At 42.8% G+C, this 22,319-nt stretch overlaps 1 protein-coding gene across 2 annotated transcripts in view; it reads right to left on the bottom strand.

Annotated features, from left to right (window-relative positions):
• The window catches only part of MERTK (MER proto-oncogene, tyrosine kinase), a 135,373-nt gene that overhangs the window by 59,940 nt on the left and 53,114 nt on the right, over positions 1 to 22,319 (bottom strand). Inside the window, exons 4-6 of one of the 2 annotated variants that reach the window (XM_050753006.1) lie at positions 21,823 to 21,996; positions 6,778 to 6,864; positions 3,675 to 3,790 (exon numbers count right to left, since the gene is read on the bottom strand). In XM_050753006.1, coding sequence (XP_050608963.1) covers positions 3,675 to 3,790; positions 6,778 to 6,864; positions 21,823 to 21,996 — 377 coding nt within the window. Of the gene's footprint in view, positions 1 to 3,674; positions 3,791 to 6,777; positions 6,865 to 14,147; positions 15,008 to 21,822; positions 21,997 to 22,319 lie in introns of those variants that run through there. The other variant, XM_050753007.1, reaches the window with a different exon arrangement.

Below are 22,319 nucleotides of genomic sequence, written 5' to 3' on the forward strand. Positions count from 1 at the left end.
CCTGGGCAACAAGAGTGAAACTCTGTCTCAAACAAACAAATAAATAAATAAATAAATGTCTACCTCTAGGGAAAGAGGCCTGGATATTTCTAAAAACAGAGCCCCAAAATAACATGAAGCAAAAACTGATAGAATGGAAGGGAGAAATAGACAATTCAAAATAAGAGTTGAGATCTCAATTCCCCACTTTCAATAACAGATGGAACCATGAGACAGAATATCAGCAAGGCAACAGAAGACCGAAGACTCTAAACCAACGAGACCTGAACAACATGCACAAAGCACTTCCTCCAACAACAGCCGAATGTACATTCTTCTCAGCGCACACAAAACTTTCTCTAGGATAGAACTTAGGTCATAAAACAAGCCTTAAGAAATTTAAAAGGATCACAGTCATATGAAGTATATTCTGCAAACACAGTAGAATAACACTAGAAATCAGTAAAGGAAGAAAATTTGGGAAATTCATAATTATGTGACAATTTAAATACACACTTCTAAATACTCAAGAGTACAAAAAAAAAATCACAAGGAAAATTACAGAAAACTTGAAATTAACAACAACAACAACAAAACCTTATGGGATGCAGCTAACGCAGTGCTTACAGGGAAATGTAGAGTGTAAATGCCTATTTTTTTAAATAAAAAAACACAATCAATAACCTAACCTCTACCTTACAAAACTAGAAAAAGAGCAAACTAAACCAAACAGAAAAAAAAAGAAACAAAAATTAAGGCAGAAATGAATCAAACAGATAATAGAAAATAGAAAAAATTTACAAAATCAAAAGTTGGTTATTCAAAAAGATCAATAAAATTGACAAACTTTTAGCTGGACTAAGAAAAATAAGAGGGAAAACAAATTACTAAAAGCTGGAGTGAAACAGGAGATCTTATTACTAACCTCAAAGAATAAAAAAGGTTATAACGGAATACTATGTACTATATTGCATACCAATAAATTAGATAACTAAGATGAAATGTTCAAATTCCTATAACATAGAAACTACCAAAGCTCACTCAAGAAGTAATAGAAAATCTGAATAGATGTATACCAAGTAAAAAGATTGAGCTAGTATTGAAAAAACTTTCCACAAAGAGAACAAATTTTATTAAATATTTAAAGAAGATTTAACATCAATCTTTCACAAACTCTTCCAAGAAAAGAAGGAGGAGGAGGAGGGAGGAGGAGGAGGGGAGAGGAGGGGAAGGTAGGAGGAGGGGGAGGTGGAGGAGGGGCAGGGGGAGGAGGAGGAGGAGGAGGAGGACTTTCACACTTATTCTAGAAGGTCAATATTACACTGATGCCAAAACCAGAAAAAGCTACCACAAGAAAACTACAGACAAATTAGATACAGACACAATTAGACAGTGGTAATGGCTGTACAACTCTTGAATATACTAAACGCCGTTAAATTGTACATTTTAAATAAGGGGTGAATATTATGGTATATAAAATATATCTCAGCTGGGCGTGGTGGCTCACACATGTAATCCCAGCACTTTGGGAGGCCGAGGCTGGTGGATCACTTGAGGTCAGGAGTTCAAGACCAGCCTGGTCAACATGGTGAAACCCCATCTCTACTAAATGTACAAAAATTAGGTGGGTGTGGTGGCACTGGCCGGTAGTCCCAGCTACTCAGGAGGGTGAGGCAGGAGAATTGCTTGAACCCAGGAGGCAGAGGTTGCAGTGAGTCGAGATTGTGCCACTGCACTCCAGCCTGGGCAACAGAGTGAGACTACGTCTCAAATTTTTTTTTTTTTTTTTTTTTTTTTTTTTTTTTTTTTTTTTTTTTTTTTTGAGACGGAGTCTCGCTGTGTCTCCCAGGCTGGAGTGCAGTGGCGCGATCTCGGCTCACTGCAAGCTCCGCCTCCCGGGTTCACGCCATTCTCCCGCCTCAGCCTCCCAAGTAGCTGGGACTACAGGCGCCCGCCACCACGCCCGGCTAGTTTTTTGTATTTTTAGTAGAGACGGGGTTTCACCATGTTAGCCAGGATAGTCTCGATCTCCTGACCTCGTGATCCACCCGCCTCGGCCTCCCAAAGTGCTGGGATTACAGGCTTGAGCCACCGCGCCCTCAAATTTTTTTTTAAAAAAAGTAAACTATATCTCAAAAAAAGGTGTTAAAAAAATCAATCACAAAAAAGGCCATTCCTGGTGAGGAATTGTAGATGCAATAAGAATTCCTAACACTTACCAGTGCTTGGGAGGCTTACAAAAAAAAAAACTGAGCAAGAATTAAGAAAGGCTGGAGGCGGTGGGTGAGGGTGGAGGCTATTTTAGGGATAATACAGGCTTTTCCTGTTCAGGGAAGGAACAGCTGTTAGATAAGAGTTGGAGGCGGTAAGAACAGAGAAAATAATTTGACTACCAAGTAAAAACATCTAGTTGTCAACACAAAATTCTTTGAGCTGAGTTGGCCTGTGTCAAGTTAACATATTTTTAACTAATGAGACCGGATATTTAGTAAACTAATTCCTGACCCTACTGTATGAATAAGTACCAGGCATTCATACTTCTAGTGGATAATTCCTGCATGTTCGGTAACCTGCTCCCAAATGCCATGTCTCTCCTGAGACGGGAGAGCTGATGGTTCTGAGCGCTGCTGTAGGCATTGGAGCTTCCCGGGCTTGAGTTCTGGTTCTGCCACTCACAGGCTGTGTGAGTACTCTGAGCCTGCAGTGCTGGTGTGTTTTAAGAAGATAATGTTTGCAAAGCCCCTGGGCCATTGTGGTCCCTTAGTAAACAGTTGTGTTACTGCCACCATTCTCATTTTTATGAAGTGAACACTCAAGAGCAGAGCTTACATCATGGGCAAGGTATCATTTTAGGACAGCTAATAGCACTGTTTCATACCCATTCTAGGCAGCAGGGAAAAATGTCTGAAGACTCCACAAGGCCTGTAATGCCCAGGATCCCCAGGTGACACTGGCTAAGGTGCTACGCTCAATAGCACAGACGATCTAGCTTGTGCTGGCCCTTCTGTCCTTCATGGCCACCAGCCCAGGAGGAGCCACACTGGGGAGTGCCTGGCTTCCTCAACTCCTGGTCATAAGCATGTGTTTTGGGACCTTAAGAATGAACTCTTCCTGGTCTTGACTGGGCACGGTGGCTCATGTCTGTCTGTAATCCCAGCACTTTGGGAGGCCGAGGAGAGCGGATCACCTGAGGCTGGGAGTTCAAGACCAGCTTGACCAACATGATAAAACCCCATCTCTACTAAAAATACAAAATTATCCGGGCATGGTGGCGCATGTCTGTAATCTCAGCTACTCGGGAGGCTGAGGCAGGAGAATTGCTTGAACCCAGTGGAGGCTGCGGCGAGCCAAGATCACGCCATTGTACTCCAGCCTGGGCAACAGGAACAAAACTTTGTCTAAGAAAAAAAAAACAAAAGAAGAAGAAGGACTCTCCCTGGCCTCATGATGTTCTCCCTTGGAAACACATTTTGCTTCCGGTTGGGCCCTGAAACCTTCACAGGAAGGACAGAGTGTCGTGGGCAGAGCATGGACATAGAATGGTGCATGCATGCTGGACACTGAAGCAGGGAGGTCAGGGGACTCTGTACAGAGATGGAGAAATGCCCTCCGTGTCCATCCTTGGAAGGAAGAAAAATCCTTAGACCCACAGAGAGCGCCAAACAGCTACTTCCCCCTTCACCACGGAGCTTTACCTGAACGCTGCAATTCCTGAACGGGGAGTATCCATCAAAACCAGGGACCCAGGAGATCAGAATGCTGTGTGCAGTGCTGTTATGGATGCTGACTTCAGTTGGTGGGGAGGGAATTGCTGCATAAAACAAAACACACACACACAAACACAATTAAAGATAATGAGAGGCTACAGCTACCAAACAAATGCATTAATAAACGGAATTATGTTTTCAAGAGGAGCCTCCCTATGCCTGAGGATAATTGTACCAGCCTGCGGATAAGTCTTCCAGTGAAGGGCCAAAGAAGTGAAACGCAGACCCACTGATGAAATGAGGAGGACTTTGAACTGGAAAAGATGTGGAATACTCATGTCCTTTACGGAGTACATGTTCATGGACTACTGTGTGTACCTGGCTGGGCACTAGTGCACTAAAGAGAGACACAGTCATAGCTCTGCCCTCATGGAGCACACGGCCTGGTATAGGCGACCCACGTTAACCAAGAATAGGAGCGCCCTGTCACCAGAAGAGAGGGGTGCCACAGGAGGGTGTGTGCACGCATAAGTGTGCATGTGTATGTGTGCATGCGTGTGTGTGCATGCGTATGTGTGCATGTGTATGTGTGCATGTGTATGTGTGCATGCGTATGTGTGCATGCGTATGTGTGCATGTGTAAGTGTGCATGCGTATGTGTGCATGTGTAAGTGTGCATGCGTATGTGTGCATGCGTATCATGTGTATGTGTGCATGTGTATGTGTGCATGTGTATGTGTGCATGTGTATGTGTGCATGTGTAGGGGGAGAAGCTTTCCAGGCTGAGAAAACACTAAGAGTCGGTTCAATCAAAAGAGCCAACTGCATCTGCTGGGGGAGGGGAGGAGGTGCGTGTCTGGAAAGGGTGTGCTACACCGTTGGCTACAGGTGGGTAAAGGGTAGCTATTTCAATTAGAATCCAAGAAGGATCTTAAATTTGGGGAATCTTATTGCTTTGTGCTGAATTTAATTCATAATAATAAGTACACTCGTAATTAAAAATGAAGGCTAACATTTTGTGTGCTTACTATGTGCCAGACACTTTGAGGGCTTTCTTTTATCATTCCTAGAATCCTATTAGAGAGCTAGTCTTACAAGCCCCATTCACAGATAAGGAAACAGGATGAGAGAAGTTAAAAACTTGGCAAAGGTCACAGAGAGGTTGTAAGCCGTACAACGGGGACTTGAACTCTGGTCTGCCTGACCCTGGAGCTTGTGTCCCTCAACAGGACACTGGAGGCCTATTACCAAGGGCAGCAAGTAGACGGTGGGAACACCAGCAGGGACTGTAAGTCTGGTCTACCCCCTGTCCTGCTGTATGGCCCCAGGCACAGCTACACGCCCTGTCTACAACTACACACAGTTCTCTCCTCTATAAATGGGGAGAGTAACAGCACCGCTGCATGGAGCTGTGGTGAGGAATAAATGCAGGGAGCTGTGGATGAGGCCCGGTGGGGGGGGTGGTGTGGTGAGGATGAAGGTGATGATGGAATGAGCAGGAGAGAAGGAGGAAGGTGTGTTAAGACCATATCAAGCGTGCCCTGGGGGCCACATTTAGGAGTTTGGGTTTTGCTAGTAGACGCACAGCATTGGGAATGGGGAAGAGTAAGGTTTGACTCACTTTCCTCTGCAGATTATTTGTGGAACTGCCCTAAAGCAACTGCCTTTCCAGACCAAAAGTTGACCACATATACCATAGTAATTATACATTAGAAGAAGAGAGTCTTGGTAGCTTTGATATAAATTTTACAGTAAAAGAAAGCCAGAAACAGAAGTTTGGAGAATGATCTAATAGAACAAAATCTTAGCAGAGATTCTGAAGCATAAAATTGAAGAAGTGCTTTTCATTTTATATATTTTTAAATTTTAAGAAGTTTATACTTTATGAAAAAGTCTTTATAAACTCACACCCACTCATGAATTTTTGACATTCCCAACATGTCTTTTGGAAATCGTAATAATGGGAATTGTGATGAAGGAAGGAAGTTATACACTTCCTCCAGTAATAACTTTTAGTTTGGTTATTTTTTTATCCCAGTGAACTTTTAGGATATTCCCTTTCATAGCCTTTGTCCGGTTGATTTGCTGAAACTAAAATTAGCATCTTTTTTGAGCATAATTTCTTTTGTAATTTTGAATTCTCCTTCTGTATGTACCCAACCTTTAATTCATTATTAAACAAGTTCTGCTTTTTCCTTGCACTGCTTCCCTAAGGACAAGAGGAAAGGAACATGAGCCAAATAATTACTTCTCAATATTTAAACTAAGATCAAATAATAAAACATAAAGTTTGCTTGAATTTCTATGACACACTAGGAGGATGATTTAATACGAGATAAAAAGGTAGTATCTACTTGTAGGTTTTTCTTTTCTTTCATATTTCAAGTTTAATACCTTTGATCACACAGAAGGAGAATAAGGTAGATTGGACTGAAATGTCTCCACTAGCCTGGAGGCCTTCAAATGTATGCTTTTAATTCTATCATCATAACTCACTGCCAAGCAAGCTCAGCCTAGTGAAATCCTAGCTCAGAGGAACCAAGAGGAAAACGGAGTTTAGGAGGAAGAGGGATAGGAGCATTGGGCTCCAAAGAGTGATCTGCTCCCTGCTTTTCCTCTGTCTCCTTGAGTCATGTCTGGCCCTGCTGACCTGGGAAGGACAGGGTCCATTTCCTAGATCATGCCCCAAGCCAGCCCCATCCCCAGGCCTCTTCAAGGGTTAATGAGTAGTTCAGGGTGGAAGAGGGAAAAGTGAAAACAGGAACTAAGAAAGAGAAAACATTGTAGTTTATTTTCTTCTTGGAGTAAGCAGAGCTCAATGAGTGAATGTTTATCAAAGACCTATATGCCAGGCACTTCGAGTAATTTTACTTGTATTCAATCAATAAGCCTCAACAACAGGTAGGTTCTGTAATTATCTCCACTTTTCAGAGGACAACACTGACACCAAAGAGGAGAAGTGAGTTGTCCAAGATCACAAAGAACATCAGTGAGAAAGCCAGGACCCACACCCAGGCAGCCGGCTGCAAGCTCATGCTGCGTCCTCACCAGCTCCCAGAACATGCATGGGGAACCTAGTCTTGCTGCTTACCTTTGATGTTGATCTGCACTCCCTTGGATACGGTCAGCCCTTTGTCATTGTGGGCCTCACAACTGAAGACCGCCATCTCTGTCAGGCCTGGAATGGAAGGAGACTCATGAGACCAGCAGCACAGAAACAGGCTGCTGTTCACCACAATTCTATGGTTGTCTTTGCATTATCTTGGTTCATGGCTTTTGGGCATTAGGGTAAAGTTAATTTAAAAGGTGTGCTAGCTACGGAGAAACAAACCTGGGATTAAACCCAAGGCACCAAGAGCAAGGCAGCCATGGGCCCAAAAGGCAGCTGCTTTCATTTATTCAGATCCTGAATAAATGAGACATTAGGTGATAAAACAGGATCATTTCGACTTTTACTGCAAATCGCTGGATATTTAGGAAAATATTAAGGATATTAATATTAATATTAATGAAAGTGGGTTCTGAGGCTCACTTGATAGGATAGGCTGCCTATCCCCCCAGTACATACAGTGCCACTATGCTATGCATATTTCAGAATACCAGAAATAGCAAAATAAAAGCCACAGCTTAAAAATCTCAGAAGATGTGTTGCAATGAATCATTTTTTAATAGTAAAAACTGGTCAATTCACAAGGATGTATTACATAAATGCAAGGCGTTATAACTAATTGAAGAGAAGACACTAGTGCTAAATGAAAAATTCTATCATTTCAGAGGTTTGAAGACATCTTTTAAAAATTGATTTATTAATTTTAAATAGGAAGACAAGTTACCCAGATCTTGTTTTCTAATGCCATTCTCCAATAAATGGAACCAGGGCTCTTGGAGAAACGGCTGATTCTCAGATTGGGGCAGGAAATATATGAGTCTGGAGTAAAATGTAAAACAAACACAACACACAACACACACACACACACACACACACACACACGGAGGAGAGAGAGACAATGATGCGGCATGTCAAAGAGACACAGGAGCTAACTCAAAGAGTTCCCAATGGCCAAAGCTAGCACAATTTGAGCAAGAAAATAAAGTAGCTTTGGATTATAACCCAAAGAAGAAAAAAACATCCAGGAGTCTCTACTGATATCGGTAAATAATTAGATAAACTGGAGAGAATAGACAAACCTTCTTGCAGAATAATTCCAAATAGTTTATTGGATATTCTGCCCTCAAAGAGGTGGAGCATAACTCCCCACTCCTGAATGGGCTGCATACAGTGACTCCTTCCAACAAGTACATTATGGAAAAAGCAAAAAAAAAAAAAAAAAAAAAAAAAAGAAAACTTTTGAGTGGAGAAACTGACAAACTACCTGAGCCAGATGATCAAGTGGTGTATCATGTTGACAGAATGTACTCTGGTAACAGGTGATGAAAATGTCACTTCACCTCTATGGTCTTCCTCCCGAGGACAAAAAAAAACCCCAGGCTAATCATGAAAAAAATGCCAGTCAGTTCTACATTGTCGGACATTCTACAAAACACCTGACCAGTAAGACCTAAAACCTGTCAAGGCCGTTAAAAACAAGGAAAGTTTGAGAAATTGTCACAGCCAAGAGGAGCCTAATAAGACATAGATGACTAAATGCAATGTGGTGTCCTGGATGAGATCCTGGGACAGAAAAAGGATAGGAGGTAAAAAGCTAAGGAAATATCACTAAAGTATGGACCTTAGTTAATGATGAGGTATCCGTATTGGTCATCAATTGTAGCAGATGCAACACACTAATGTAAAATGCTAACAATAGGGGAAAGTGGGGGTGGGGTTTATAGGAAATCGCTGTATTATCCCCAGTTTTTTTCTATAAGTTTAAAACAATCCTAAAATTTGAATTTTTTTTTTTTTTTTTTTTTTTTTTTTTTGAGATTGAGACTCACTCTGTCGTCACCCAGGCTGGAGTGCAATGGCGCAATCCCGGCTCACTGCAACCTCCACCTCCTGAGTTCAAGTGATTTTCCTGCCTCGGCCTCCCGAGTAGCTGGGATTACAGGCGTGCACCACCGCACCCAGCTGATTTTGCATTTTTAGTAGAGACGGGGTTTCACTATGTTGTCCAGGCTGGTCTTGAACTCCCAACCTCAGGTAATCTGCCTGCCTTGGCCTCCCAAAACGCTAGGATTACAGGTGTGAGCCACCACACTTGGCCTGAATGGTTTTTAAAACTACAACTATACAGTATATACTATTTAGTTGAATCTGGAAACTTCTATATCTGTGGCACACAAAAACATCATCTGGCACACAGTAGTATCTTCATAAAATTGTTGAAAATATGCCACCATTTGCTTCTTAGCAGAAAAACTTATTTTGTTTTCTTCTGTCTACATATGTAAGAAATTTTCCATCAGATATTTTTAAACTCAAAGCTTGTCACTAATAGAGTAATCAAATATTTGAAGAATGAAAGGGAAAAAAACCTGCTGAGGGAAGCACAGCAGGCATCAGCCTAGAAAAGCTGTTCCTGGCCGGATGCCTGCGTGGCCTTGACTGTGCCTGGGCTGTAGTCAAGCGGCCAGTATGTGGCAGAGGGCTGTGACTGGGAGAAGCTGTAGAAAAAATGCATATCTGATCCCTTTTATATTAGTACTTCTCCTGAGGGGTTAAATGTGCATAAAAAAGAAAATCAGTGCTGGTGGGTTTTTGATATTTTCCATCCAGGTGGAAGGTGTCGCCAGTGTCTGCGTTTTCCTGACTACACAGGGGTCCCTCAGGGAAAGGCAAACCCATGTATCTCTGTCCTAGGATTTGGTGGTAACCTTTCATTTCTTCAAAAATAACATTGTATTATACGGAGAATTTGACAGACACCTCACAGCATCTTAATTTTCCAAGATGAGGAATACTTCCCTCAGACTGGAGGAAAATCCTAAGCTGGATTGCTTAATTAAATTCTCTTGAAAATTTCAAGTGCTAAGAAACAAAAACTCCCCGTAGGTCACTTCCTCTCAAGTGAGACATGACACTGCTACTAGTTCGTGTAGTGAATTAGAAAATATTTACTGCGCTGAGGAGGAATATTTCTCTCACACCCATTACACCCACATCTGTAAAAGGATCCCTGTGATACTCTGCCTCGGGGTCTTTATGTCTGGTGCTTGTATTCCTCCCAGAGAATTTTGAAAAATATATGTGGCCTCTCACACATTTTGAAGTTTGCATCCTTAAATTTTTCATAATTTAAACAGTTTCAAAGAATGTAATTTGAGGTACCTTGAATATCTTGACACCAACACCCAGTGAAACGACTGTTCCCCAGCAGCAAGAAGTTTTCCTCCATGACTCTTCCACCACCCCCAAGAATTTCATCCTAATGGTACACATTTGAAAGTGGAAATGGCACACATTTGAAAGTTTTTGCTTAAGCCATAGGAACTTATTGGCAACAAAAATATACATATACCTTGAAATTGCAAAAATATTTTCTTCTGAATTGATTATACTCACTATTAGGATGCAACTGATCAAGACAATATAAGTGATTCTTAAACATAAATGCAACTTCATTGGAAGGGCAACTCCTTTCTTTGCTGGACAAAATTTGGAATTTTCTTTTCTTTTTTTTTGAGACTGAGATTTGCTCTGTCACCCAGGCTGGAGTGCAATGGCATGATCTCGGCTCACTGCAACCTCCGCCTCTCAGGTTCAAGCGATTCTCCTGCCTTGGTCTCCCAAGTAGCTGGGATTACAGGCACGCATCACCATGCCCGGCTAATTTTTGTATTTTTAGTGGAGACAGGTTTTCACCATGTTGGCCAGGCTGGTCTTGAACTCCTGACCTCAGATGATCTGCCCGCCTCAGCCTCCCATAGTGCTGGGATTACAGGCGTGAGCCACCGCCCCCCACCAAAATTTGGGATTTTCTGTCTATGTGACAGTTTGGAAATTTCTTAACCCCAAGACAATGCACCCAGCAGTCATTCTCAAAATGTGGTCAAGAGACTTCTGGGGATTCCAGAGACCCTTTCAGTAGTCCTCAGAGTCAAAACTATTTTCATAATAATAATAATGTATTACTTGCTCTTTTAATTCTCATTATCTCAGGAATGTATGATGAATTTTCCAAAAGAATTTTCCAGAGGCTATACGGTACATGATGATGCCATAGCATAGATGTATTGGCCAATGAAATGTATACTTGCGTATTTTTGTGTTTTAAAAGTTTTCCGTTTTAATTTCTAATTCAGTAAATACAGATAGATATGACCCACATAAACAAGAACTCTGGTTCTTGATAATTTATGACTGTAAAAGGATCTTGAGGCTAAGCACAGTGGCTCGCTCCTGTAATCCCAGCACTTTAGGAGGCTGAGGCAGGAGGCTCACTTGAGTCCAGAAGTTCGAGAGTTACAGTCCAGAAGTTGCCCCAGCCTGGGGCAACATGGAGAAACCCCATTTCTACAAAAAATACAGAAACTAGCTGAGTGTTGTGACATGCGCCTGTAGTCCCAGCTACTTGGGAGGTTGAGATGGCTGAATCACCTGAGCCTAGGAGGTTGAGGCTGCAGTAAGCACTCCAGCCTGGGTGACAGAGTGAGGCCCTGTCTCTCACACACACACACACACACACACACACACGGATCTTGAGACCAAAGCACTGAGAACTGATGCCTCATAGTGGTGATTCCAGACAGGTGAGAATCTTTTTTCTTTTGTAATGCAAGGAAGAGATGAAAGGAAAACAGGAGGTGGAAAGGGAGAACTGGCGAAGTATCTGGACTTTGGGCACTTTGTCAAGCATTGATGTTAAGAAAGAAGATAAATACAGGATGAAGATGAAGAGACACTGATCCCTCTAAGGGGTCTGTGCTCTGCTGATCACTGTCTCATGGTGAGGCCTCTGACACTTTGATTTTCAAGCCTTGGCATCACTTTTAACCTTCCAGATCCTAAGCTCCCAAGTGAGATGCCCATTTCATCCACAAGGCTGCATGAGCTTGCAAAACCTGGCTTATATTTAGAAAAACTGCCTTTGGCTCAATCAGAAGACACAGGAAGTTACTAACTTATCCTTTTTATATATTGGAGGAGACATCTGCAGGTTAAAATTAGTCATCTGACTTCAATTATTCTTAAAAATTCTTAGGAAACCCTTGAATATAAACTACAAAATCACATTGCAAACTTGTCATAAGGGGAAGAGCCAGCCCTATGGTAAACAGGAGGTTTATTTCACTGAGATCCATTATCCAGTTATAGATCCTATAATAGGATCCTGTAGTAGCAGAATTCAGGCCCAGTGGTCTTCATTCCTATCAGGCTTATCAACGCTGAAAGGGAAACATTATCACAGAACATGACTTCAGGTCAAATGGACAGTCATTTCTCCTGTGTGCTTCTTTTCATAGTGCACACAAGGTCAAAAAAACAATCTATAGCAAATGTCCTAGCACAAGACACCTACACCAAGTCTGAATTGCCTGGCAGTAACCACACAATGTATTAAAACAGTTTACAAGGTCAGGTGGTTAGCGCCCATATGCCGGCAGAGAGAAGAGGAAACTGGTTCAAACCAAAGGTAACTTTCTCCAAAACTAGACGGCACTTAGGCCAAACATAGTCTTCTTTGCTTAATTTTTTCTGCTAAACTTTCATGGCTTAACGGCACTGGCTTCCCAGCTAGACACTCATTTATAAGCCTTGATTGACTATAGCAATGAGTGTACACTAGGAGAAGACAGCTCCCTCTCACTCGCCAGTTCTCTCTGTGGATAAACAATAACTACCAGACTGGAATAGACCTTGACATTTTATAGCCCCAAACCCTTGTGACTTTCCAGGGAGAAAAAGCATCCACCTCCTTAAGTCTCCACCCCACCACCCACTCTATCCTGAATGGTCCCGGGCACTGGAACCCCCACAATCTCCTGAGCCAGCTCCTCTTCTAGTGGGTAGGTCGTCCCCCTTATAGTAATTTCTCCTTTTCACCCAACTCCATTATGATGGTTCACGCCCCTCTTGCTTGGTCGTCTGCTGGTTTAAGATATTTATGACACAGTCTGAAACATATTTTTAAGGAACATTCAGTAACAGAATGTTCCCTTGAGGGAAGGACAATCAGATTGCTGAGGGAGCAACTCGTAAGAGCACAGTTGAGCCAGTTCTTTGAGTTCTCAATTAAGCAATCCTGCAAATTAACTAGATAAACAATTCTGTCCCTGCTTTCTTTTTTTTTTTTTTTCCCTTGTGTCCATCTTTCTACCAAAGGAAGCAACAAATGGAAGATCATGCTGCGTAAGTGAGGTAGCTTCTTACCTTGGACCTCTCTATCTGCTCTGCATTCATCCACTAGACAAATATTTACTGAGTATTTACTACAAGCCAGACATTTTTTCCAGAAACTTTGGATATATCCACGAATAAAACAAAGATCCCCTCCCTTACAGAGCTCACATTTTCAGGGAGGGAAATGGGCGATATATAATAACCTTGATAAAAAAAGTAAGATGTATGATGTATTAGAAGGTGATAAGTACTATGGAAAAATAGAAGACCATCAGAGGGCCAGGATGGGTGGGGAAGCAAGCTGTAATTTTAAATGATGGGTGGGGGGCATCAGAGGTGGTTCCTTGAGAAATGGCCTCTGAGGAAAGAGTTGGGGTGAGGAAAGGGGCCAAGTTGATACTTGGGGGCCTGGGGAGGTTCTAGGCAGAGGGAACATGTGGGAGAGGCCTTTGCCTGTTTCTCTTGTTGGGTGGCAAACCCAGAGCTCTGAGCAGAGAGCTGATATGATCTGACTTGTATCAGGATTGCTCCAGCTGCCACATGGAGAATAGACCTTAAGAAGACTGGTCTCTTAATAGTTCCAAACGTTTTTCTAATACGTAAGATGGATATTAAAAAATGCCTAACTAGCCTGAGCAACATAGTGAGATCCTGTCTCTACAAAAAATTTGAAAACAGCTGTTTATCCCTGTAGTCCTAGCTACTTGGGTTGCTGAGGTGGGAGGATTTGCTTGAGTGCAGGAGTTTCGAGGTTACAATGAGTGGAGATGGCACCACTGCATATCAGCCTGGGTGACAAAGCAAGACAACAACAAAACTGCCTAATTATCACAGCTTGCCATGTGATTCAAAGTAATTCTTTACAGAAAGTACTGTGGGCATTATGAACTAATTTGTATAAATTCTAGTTATTATTACTCTTTCTGTTATTACAAGGATAGTAACAATTATATCCAACTAACTAAAACAAAAGCTAGCTTAGCTGTTTCCTAGATGTGGATTTAAATATAAAATGAGTATTTCTTTTAAAAAAGAAAAGCCTGAAAGATCAACGCAAGCCCACCACTGTTAACAGAAAGGCAGGTCAAAATTGGCAATGAGTTAGTAACTTATTGCATATAAAAATAAAAACAAAATATAAAAAATTTAAAAATATATGCCAGAGCTGGAGCTCTTACCTGCTAACTTATAAAGCACTCCACCATTGAACACCATGAAGCGCAGTTCTGCTCTTTATTTTGAGATTTGGTTTTGCCCATGATAAAAATTCTTTAAAAAAGAAACTTTTTATTTTGAAATAACTTTAGACTTACAAGAAGTTGCAAAAATAGCAGAGTTACTGTGCACCCTTCACCCAGCTTTACCCAATGATAAGATCTTACGTAACCATGGTATAATGATCAAAACAGGAAAGTGACTTTGGTACAATAGTATTAACTAAAATACAGGCCTCACTAAGATTTTACCAGTTTCTGCTTTGTTTTATTTTGGGGGGAAGAATGAGTGTATAGGTTTATGAAATTTTATGACAGGTACAGATTTGTGGCTACACAACTGTTCCATCACCAAAAAGCAGCTCCCTCATTCTACCCCTTAAAGGAACATCCTATCCCCAAACCTAACCCCTGAAATTGTTCTGATATGTTCTCCATTACCAAAATTTTGTCCTTTTGAGAATGTTATCTAAATGGAATCATACAGCACACAACCTTTGAGATTGGCTTTGTTCACTCAGAATAACATCCTTTAGACAAATTACTTCTTTGCTCATGTTCCTTAAAGAAAGCTCATACAACACAGAGGAAAAATAAAAACTTGTATCGAGAGAAAAGGCATACGACCTTCCCATTCATAAACAATGTTTGCTCAAAGCAGTCCAAACAATCAGCTATTTAAACCAATTAGCATTCCCTCAGTAGAAGGGGTCGGCAAAGTTTACTTAGAGGTCAATTTCAGATAGAATGGCTTCTCCCTGCTAACACTCACTGCTTTATTTACATCAGCATGTCAGGGGCGACTGCTCAGCACAAAGCCCCCAAAAGCTGACCTCAGCACCCACCTCCTCACACGTGAATTACTGGGAGGGACTCAGGTATCAAACTAAAGCTTCCTCAAAATTAAAAATATATTTAATTAAAAATAAGTTTTTACATAGTTCTTTTGTAACGTTACAAAATGCAGACACAGGGAACAGTCAGCAACTAGCTGACCTGAGAGTAACTCCTGTGAGCCCAGCACAATCCCCACATTCAGCAGCCTGGGCCCCACGCCCTTCCTCCCCGGACTTATTTTAGCCCTTTGGGTCTACAGAATGGACATGAAAGATCCTGTTCTATTAATTTCACAGGACCGGCTGGAGATATAAATGAGAAAAGAGATAAGAACTTAAATGTAAAAATAATTTTATAAATATAAGTTACTTCATTATCATGATGTCCCTTTGTCCCAGTGATAGGACCTAAAACTCAGGGACTATTTGTAATTAATTTGTTTGTTCATTAGTTCATTCATTCATTCACATAGTTCTTACGTGCCAGGTGCTGTGCTGGGTGATGGGGCTAACCTAACCAATAAATCATACATAATAATCACCTGATTAGTAAGTCTTCTTGGAGGCCTGACAGATAGAGGGTTTGTGCTTCAATGCAATGGGGAAGAGGCCTTGTGAATACACAGACAAGGGGGTGACCAGGAAGGTTTTCAGAGGAGAACCATGATCTGTGTGTCAAGTGAACGGGGGTTTGACAGACAATGAGAAGGCAGCTTGGCAAGAAGGCACAGTGCACTCATAGGCCTGCAGAAAGCTCATCAGGCCTCACAAGCAGGTGCCTTTGCAGGTGAGGCAGGCAGAGATCCTGGGAAAGTTAGGCTGAAGCCCCAGTGGGTCTCAGACTTCAGGGTAAAATGGTAGATTTTAACCTGCATGTAGTGGGGAGTCATGCCAGGAACGAGAAGCTCTGTATTTTAGGAGAACCTCTTTAATCACAAGGTGGAGCATCATTCACTATGGTGGTGGGGTAGGGGGATGAGAACAAGAAATCTGGGACCATAGGTAAGAGGTGACAGCAACAGTCCTGGCGATGAACCAGGAAAGCCTGAATTAAGGCCATGGTGGTGGAAGTGCAGCACAACTGACATTTGAGAACAATGTACAGGGCCGGGCACAGTGGTTCACGCCTGTAGTCCCAGCACTTTGGGAGGCCAAGGTGGGTGGATCACCTGAGTTCAGGAGTTAAAGACTAGCCTGGCCAACACGGTGAAACCCTATCCCTACAAAAATACAAAAATAAGCCAGGCATGATGGTGGATGCCTGTAATCCCAGCTGCTTGAGAGGCTGAGGCAGGAGAATCGCTTGAATCCGGGAGGCAGAGGTTGCAGTGAGCACAGATCACGCCATTGCACTGCAGCCTGAGTGACAGAGCAAAACTCCATCTCAAAAAAAAAAAAGAGAGAGAGAGAACAGTGTACAAATCTTGGTGATGATTGTTGGATGGGCAAGAGAAGAATCTGGGGAAGTTTCAGGTTTCTGGCTTGAATATATGATTACTCCTCCAGACCTTCATTTCACTGTATAGCACCAGTTAGACCATCTTCACTATCAAATAGGCATTTAATAAATACTGTCACTAAGAAAAATAAAGTCAGCAGCCCCACTTTCCAAACCCTTCACAAATAGGAAAACTGCCTGAGCAGTGCAGTCTACTGCGTATTCATTTAGAAACTAGAATTTCAACTCAGCAGTGTAAGAGTTCTTCATTTACAGACACATTTGTCGCTACTCTGAAAACTCTAGAAAAGCTGGTCAAGTGTTAGTGAGGATTTCCACTATCATGGTTCAGCTTTTGGTTTGTGGTACCTGATGGCCCCGATGGAGAGTGAAGTCATCATGCGCACCCACATTCGGAAGCACCTTCTGATGAATGCTGCCGCAGGTGCTCTCCTACTGGGCATTTCTACAACTACCACATTTCAGGCACTGAACCAGACCCCTGAATATGTGGCCAAAAAAACCTTCAGTTCCTGCCTTCTAGAGGCCCCCTGGTCTCATGGAAACAGGTGGAGGCATAAATCAGATATTCTGACAGATAGAGTATTTGCCATCAGACTGACGAAAAGTCAAGACTGAATACTGTGTGTATGTGATATAGGGCACATATTACCATAGTCTACTAAAAAGATCGCCAACTTGCAAGATCTTTTTGGAGGGAGATTAGAGTGTATTAAAATTTAAAATATGCTCACTTTTCCCTTCAACTCCCATTCAGATATCCCTCCTAAAGAAATCCTGATGGTGCTCGCTTTGGCAGCACATACACTAAAACTGGAACAATAACAGAGAAGATTCGTGTGGAGCCATTGCCCTGACGGCACGTGGTACTGTGGATTCCACGAGTGTGTACGGTGGGAAAGCGCCACACTCGGTACCACCACCCCGTGCACTGGTCAGCTGGACAAACTCAGACAGGTATCTACCCTGGATAGCCTTTGAGTTTTAGAAGACCAAAATGAACATTTTTGGAGCCTAAGTTTTGGCTCATTTGTTGGATCGGTGCATGTAAGAATTTGGTGAGATGCAAATGAACAAATAGTTCTTGCTCCTGTGACCAACAGGCTGTATGCTACAGTTCTATTCTGACTGTTCAGATTTTTAAGGATGATTGGATTAGGCTTCCCTGCTGTCTGGGTCTGTCTCCTAAACTTTTCAGATCATCGTGGAATTCCAATGACTCTTTTAAAGGGTGCTGCTGATTTGAACACTGTCGGATTGATTCCAGCTAAATCTAGTAGTCCACCTTGAGAATTTTCATGCAACACCCTGGAAAAAAATGTGAGCCCAAATCTTCTCTACCAAAGGAAAAAAAAAAAAAAGCTTAAACTTTTAAAAAGTAAAATTAAATTGTAAAGAACTTGAAATGCAAAACAGGTGGCCATTGTGAGGGTAGAACTGACCTTTTAGAAATAAATCAGATCTCCAAGCTAAGACTAACTACAGCCTTGGGTATTAAAATAATTTGCAGATCTTGTCACACAAACACACTCCTAATTTCTGAGAAAATATACAGAAAAGTTATAAACAGAGATGGACAGATTTTGTCCCTATTTTTACAAAACATATGAAAATCTGGTTTCTATTTACTTATAGTAAACAATTGGAAAATAAAATCAAATAGGCTCTTTATTAGTACATAAGTGCTACATTAATGCCTTCTGATTGGCTGTACACTGTTGGTGAAAATGTAAATTGGCACAGCCATTAAGGAAAACAGTTTGGAGGTTCCTCAGAAAACTTAAAATATGATTCATCAATCACCATATGATTCATCAATTCCCATGCTGGGTATATGGTATGAGGATCTCAAAGAGGTATCTGTGGTCCCATGTTCATTGCAGCATCATTCACAATAGCTTAGACATGGAAACAATGTAAGTGTGCATAAACAGATAAATGGATTAAAAAATTATGGTATATAGATATATATGGGAATACTATTCAGCCTGTACAAAAAAGAAAATCCTGGCATTTACGACAACATGAATGGAACTGGAAGACATTATGCTAAGTGAATAAATCAGACAAAGAAAAGAAAAACAATGGCATGGTCTCGCTTACATGTGCAATCTAAAATAGTTAAACTCACAGAAACAAAGAATACAACCGTGGTTAAAAAGGGTGGGTAGAGGAGGGTGAGGACTGGGGAGATGTTGGTCAAAAGGTAGAAAATTTCAATCCGTAGGATGAATAAGTTCTAGAGATCTAACGTACAGCATAGAGATCTAATGTACAGCATAGTTAACAAAATTGCACAGTATACTGGAAATTTGCTAGGAGGGTAGATCTTAGGTGTTCTCATCCTCCTACACTCCCTCCCCCACAGCCTCCCTCCCCACACCCCAACCCCACCCACTGCCACAAATGGTAACTATGTGAAAAGATAGCTATATTAATTAGCTTGGTTGTAATAATCAGTTCACTATGTATTTCAAAACATGACACTGTATACCTTAAGTACATATAATTCCAATTTTAAAATTTAAAAAAATTTAACAAATGACTTGTAAGACCTCTACATCAAAAACTACAAAAATTGCTGAGAGAAATTAAAGAAGACGTAAATAAATGAAGAGATATAATGTATTCATTGATTGGAAGGCTCAATATTGTCAAGACATCATTTTCTTCTAAACTTATCTATAAAAACAATACAATTGCAGACAAAATCACAGCAGGAATTTTTGTGTAAACATTGTCAAGTGGATTCTAGGATTTTTATAGAAATAGGCAAAAAACCTGAAGTGACACTTCACCAAAAAAGAGACGTGACTGATTGATAGGCACATGAAAAGACACTAAAATCGGCCGGGCGCGGTGGCTCAAGCCTGTAATCCCAGCACTTTGGGAGGCCGAGACGGGCGGATCACGAGGTCAGGAGATTAAGACCATCCTGGCTAACACAGTGAAAACCCGTCTCTACTAAAAAATACAAAAAAATAGCCGGGCGAGGTGGTGGGCGCCTGTAGTCCCAGCTACTCGGGAGGCTGAGACAGGAGAATGGCGCAAACCCGGGAGGCGGAGCTTGCAGTGAGCTGAGATCCGGCCACTGCACTCCAGCCTGGGCGACAGAGCGAGACTCCGTCTCAAAAAAAAGAAAAAAGAAAAAAGAAAAGTGATTCAGAGTTAATAGCTAGGGGCTGGCATTCACATACTGATCCATTCTAGCCATAAATATTTACTGAGTACTACTAGGAGGCAGGCACCGCTTCAGCCACTGGCAGTGCAGAGGTGAATGGGAGAAAGCCCTCGTCCTTACTGAGCATACGTTCTCTAAGAAGCTAGATGGCCAGGCGCGGTGGCTCACGCCTGTAATCCCAGCACTTTGGGAGGCCGAGGTGGGCGAATCACGAAGTCAGAGGATCGAGACCACGGTGAAACCCAGTCTGTATTTAAAAAACAAAAAAAATTAGCCGGGCGCAGTGCTGTGCGCCTGTAGTCCCAGCTACTCAGGAGGCTAAGGCAGGAAAATGGTGTGAACCCAGGAGGCGGAGCTTGCAGTGACCCCAGATCCCGCCACTGCACTCCAGCCTGGGTGACAGAGCAAGACTCCATCTCAAAAAAAAAAAAAAGGAAAAAAAAAAAAAAAGAAGCAGCAGCAGCTAGACAAGGAGCCCAACAAATAAACTGGATAATTATAGACGGTGACAAGTGCAACAGAGGAGTACACAGCAATATGGGATTGAGGGGACCTAAAATAGTTAGGAGTGATCAGGGATGGCCTCTCTGAAGAAGCGATGTTTGAGTTGGGTCATGGGATAAAGGGCAGATGGAAGAACACCGCAAGCAGATAGAGGAGACAGTGCAAAGGTCCTGAGGCAGGAAGGAACAGGATGTGCCTAGAGAAGTGAAAGGCAATCAATGTGACTCGTATCTAATAAGCAGGGTGGAAAGCATGGGATGGGGCTGGGTTGGATGCATAGGAAGGAGCTGGGACATGCAGCCCCTAGGGAAAGGGCAGGAAGGACTGGGTGACAGTCTAAGACAGCGGGGAGCTACTGCAGGATTTTCAGCAGGCAGGTGATGTCATCTGCCACTGAGGAGGGCAGATGGGAGTAGGGACAAGGCTGGGAGCAAAAAGGCCCAGTTAGGAAGCTACTGCAGAGGCGATGGCAAGAGCTGGCAATGACATGGACCCGGGTGCTGGCAGCAGGATAGAGAAAAGACAGATTTCAGAAGTATTGTAGGAGCAGAACGGACAGAACTGCTGATGCCAACATGAAAAATAAGAAAAAGGAAGAGTGGGAAAATGGTGATATCATTCACTAAGATGGGGAATTCTGGAGTGGAACAAGTCTGGAGTTAAAAGTTTCATTCTGAGATGCGTACGTACCCAGCAAGTGGCAATGCCAAGGAGGCAGTTGGATACACGAGTCTGCAACTCAGGAGAGGGGTCTGGGCTGGAGATGTAAAGTTCAAGGTCATTTCTTATAGACAGTGTTAAAGCCAGGGGCCCAGAGAAACTCTCCCAAGAGGGAGCATCTCAGAGTAAAAGAAGGGGGCCCAGGATTGAGGCCTGCCATTTAAAACTCCAGTGGATGACACAGGAGGAGCAATGAATTGGTGTCATTCAATGAAACAGAAGCCAGGACAGTGTTTCCAAAAGTCCATGCTGTGCCCTGAAGGCCTAGAACAGCCTCAGGCATACAGCAGTCCCTGGAGAAAGGAAGGAGGGAGGGCGTGTGGTAACTGCCTGATGCTGCTGAAAGATATTGCGTAATGAGAGGAGCCACGGAAGAGCCCACCGACTTCAGTGCATGGGAAATGTCAGTGGTACTAACGAGCATCATCAGTGATGCGCGGGACTAAAACCGGGCCACTTTCATTTGGATGGAAATCACGACGACCGTGGAATGTCCTTTCAGCCACAATCCCACAAGGGCTCACACTTTCTGCAATAGCTCCCGGTGACCAATCCACGCTCTCGGTGTCAAGCCCACTGAGGTCTTCACATCAGTGGTTCCATAAACGCAAGACCTGACAGGCCAGCAAGGCCACAGCTGCAACGGGACATGTGAGCAGGGCTCCTGCTGCCTGGGCTCGGGGATTCTGGCCACTTCAACAGCTTAACCCTATGTATCCTCAGAGGCCCTCACCTATTTCCCCACCTCGGCCTGTGAATTCTCACACCTGTGATTCCCACCTACCTTCCCATCTACCTGGTCCCATAACCTTGCTGCCGCACCTGCACTTTCATCTGTCTCCACTGCCTGCTAGTGGTACACAGCAAGGGTCACCAAACTTTTGATCCCTTCCACTATTAGAGAATAAATCAATATATAAACCCACGGCTCAGACTTACCTGGAACGGTTAGCACGGAGGGGGATTTTTCAGGCTGTTCGTTAACACGGCTACTGTTTTGAACCCAGAAAATGTTGACAGGCTCAGGCGGGCCCACAGCCTGACAGGTGAGGTTGAAGGCTGTGTTTCTGGTGACATTCATGCTCTCAGGCTGCTTAGTAAAGTGAGGAAGTCCTGCAGAGAAAACGTTACAGGAAAGAATGTTTCAGATCTGAAAGCAGAGACAGAGCCCAAAGGGGAATGGAAACTGGGCTAGAACTTGACAATAGATTTCTCCTTTTTTGGGGGGGAATGGAGTCTCACTCTGTTGCCCAGGCTGGAGTGCGGTGGCTTGATGTCGGCTCACTGCAACCTCTGTCTCCTCGGTTCAAGTGATTCTCCTGCCTCAGCCTCCTGAGTAGCTGGGATTACAGGCGCACACCACCATGTCTGGCTAATTTTTGTATTTTTCGTAGAGATGGGGTTTCACCGTGTTGGCCAGGCTGGCCTCGAACTCC

The sequence above is a fragment of the Macaca thibetana genome, chromosome 13 (genome assembly GCF_024542745.1).
Source record: "Macaca thibetana thibetana isolate TM-01 chromosome 13, ASM2454274v1, whole genome shotgun sequence".
Classification (NCBI taxonomy): domain Eukaryota; kingdom Metazoa; phylum Chordata; class Mammalia; order Primates; family Cercopithecidae; genus Macaca; species Macaca thibetana.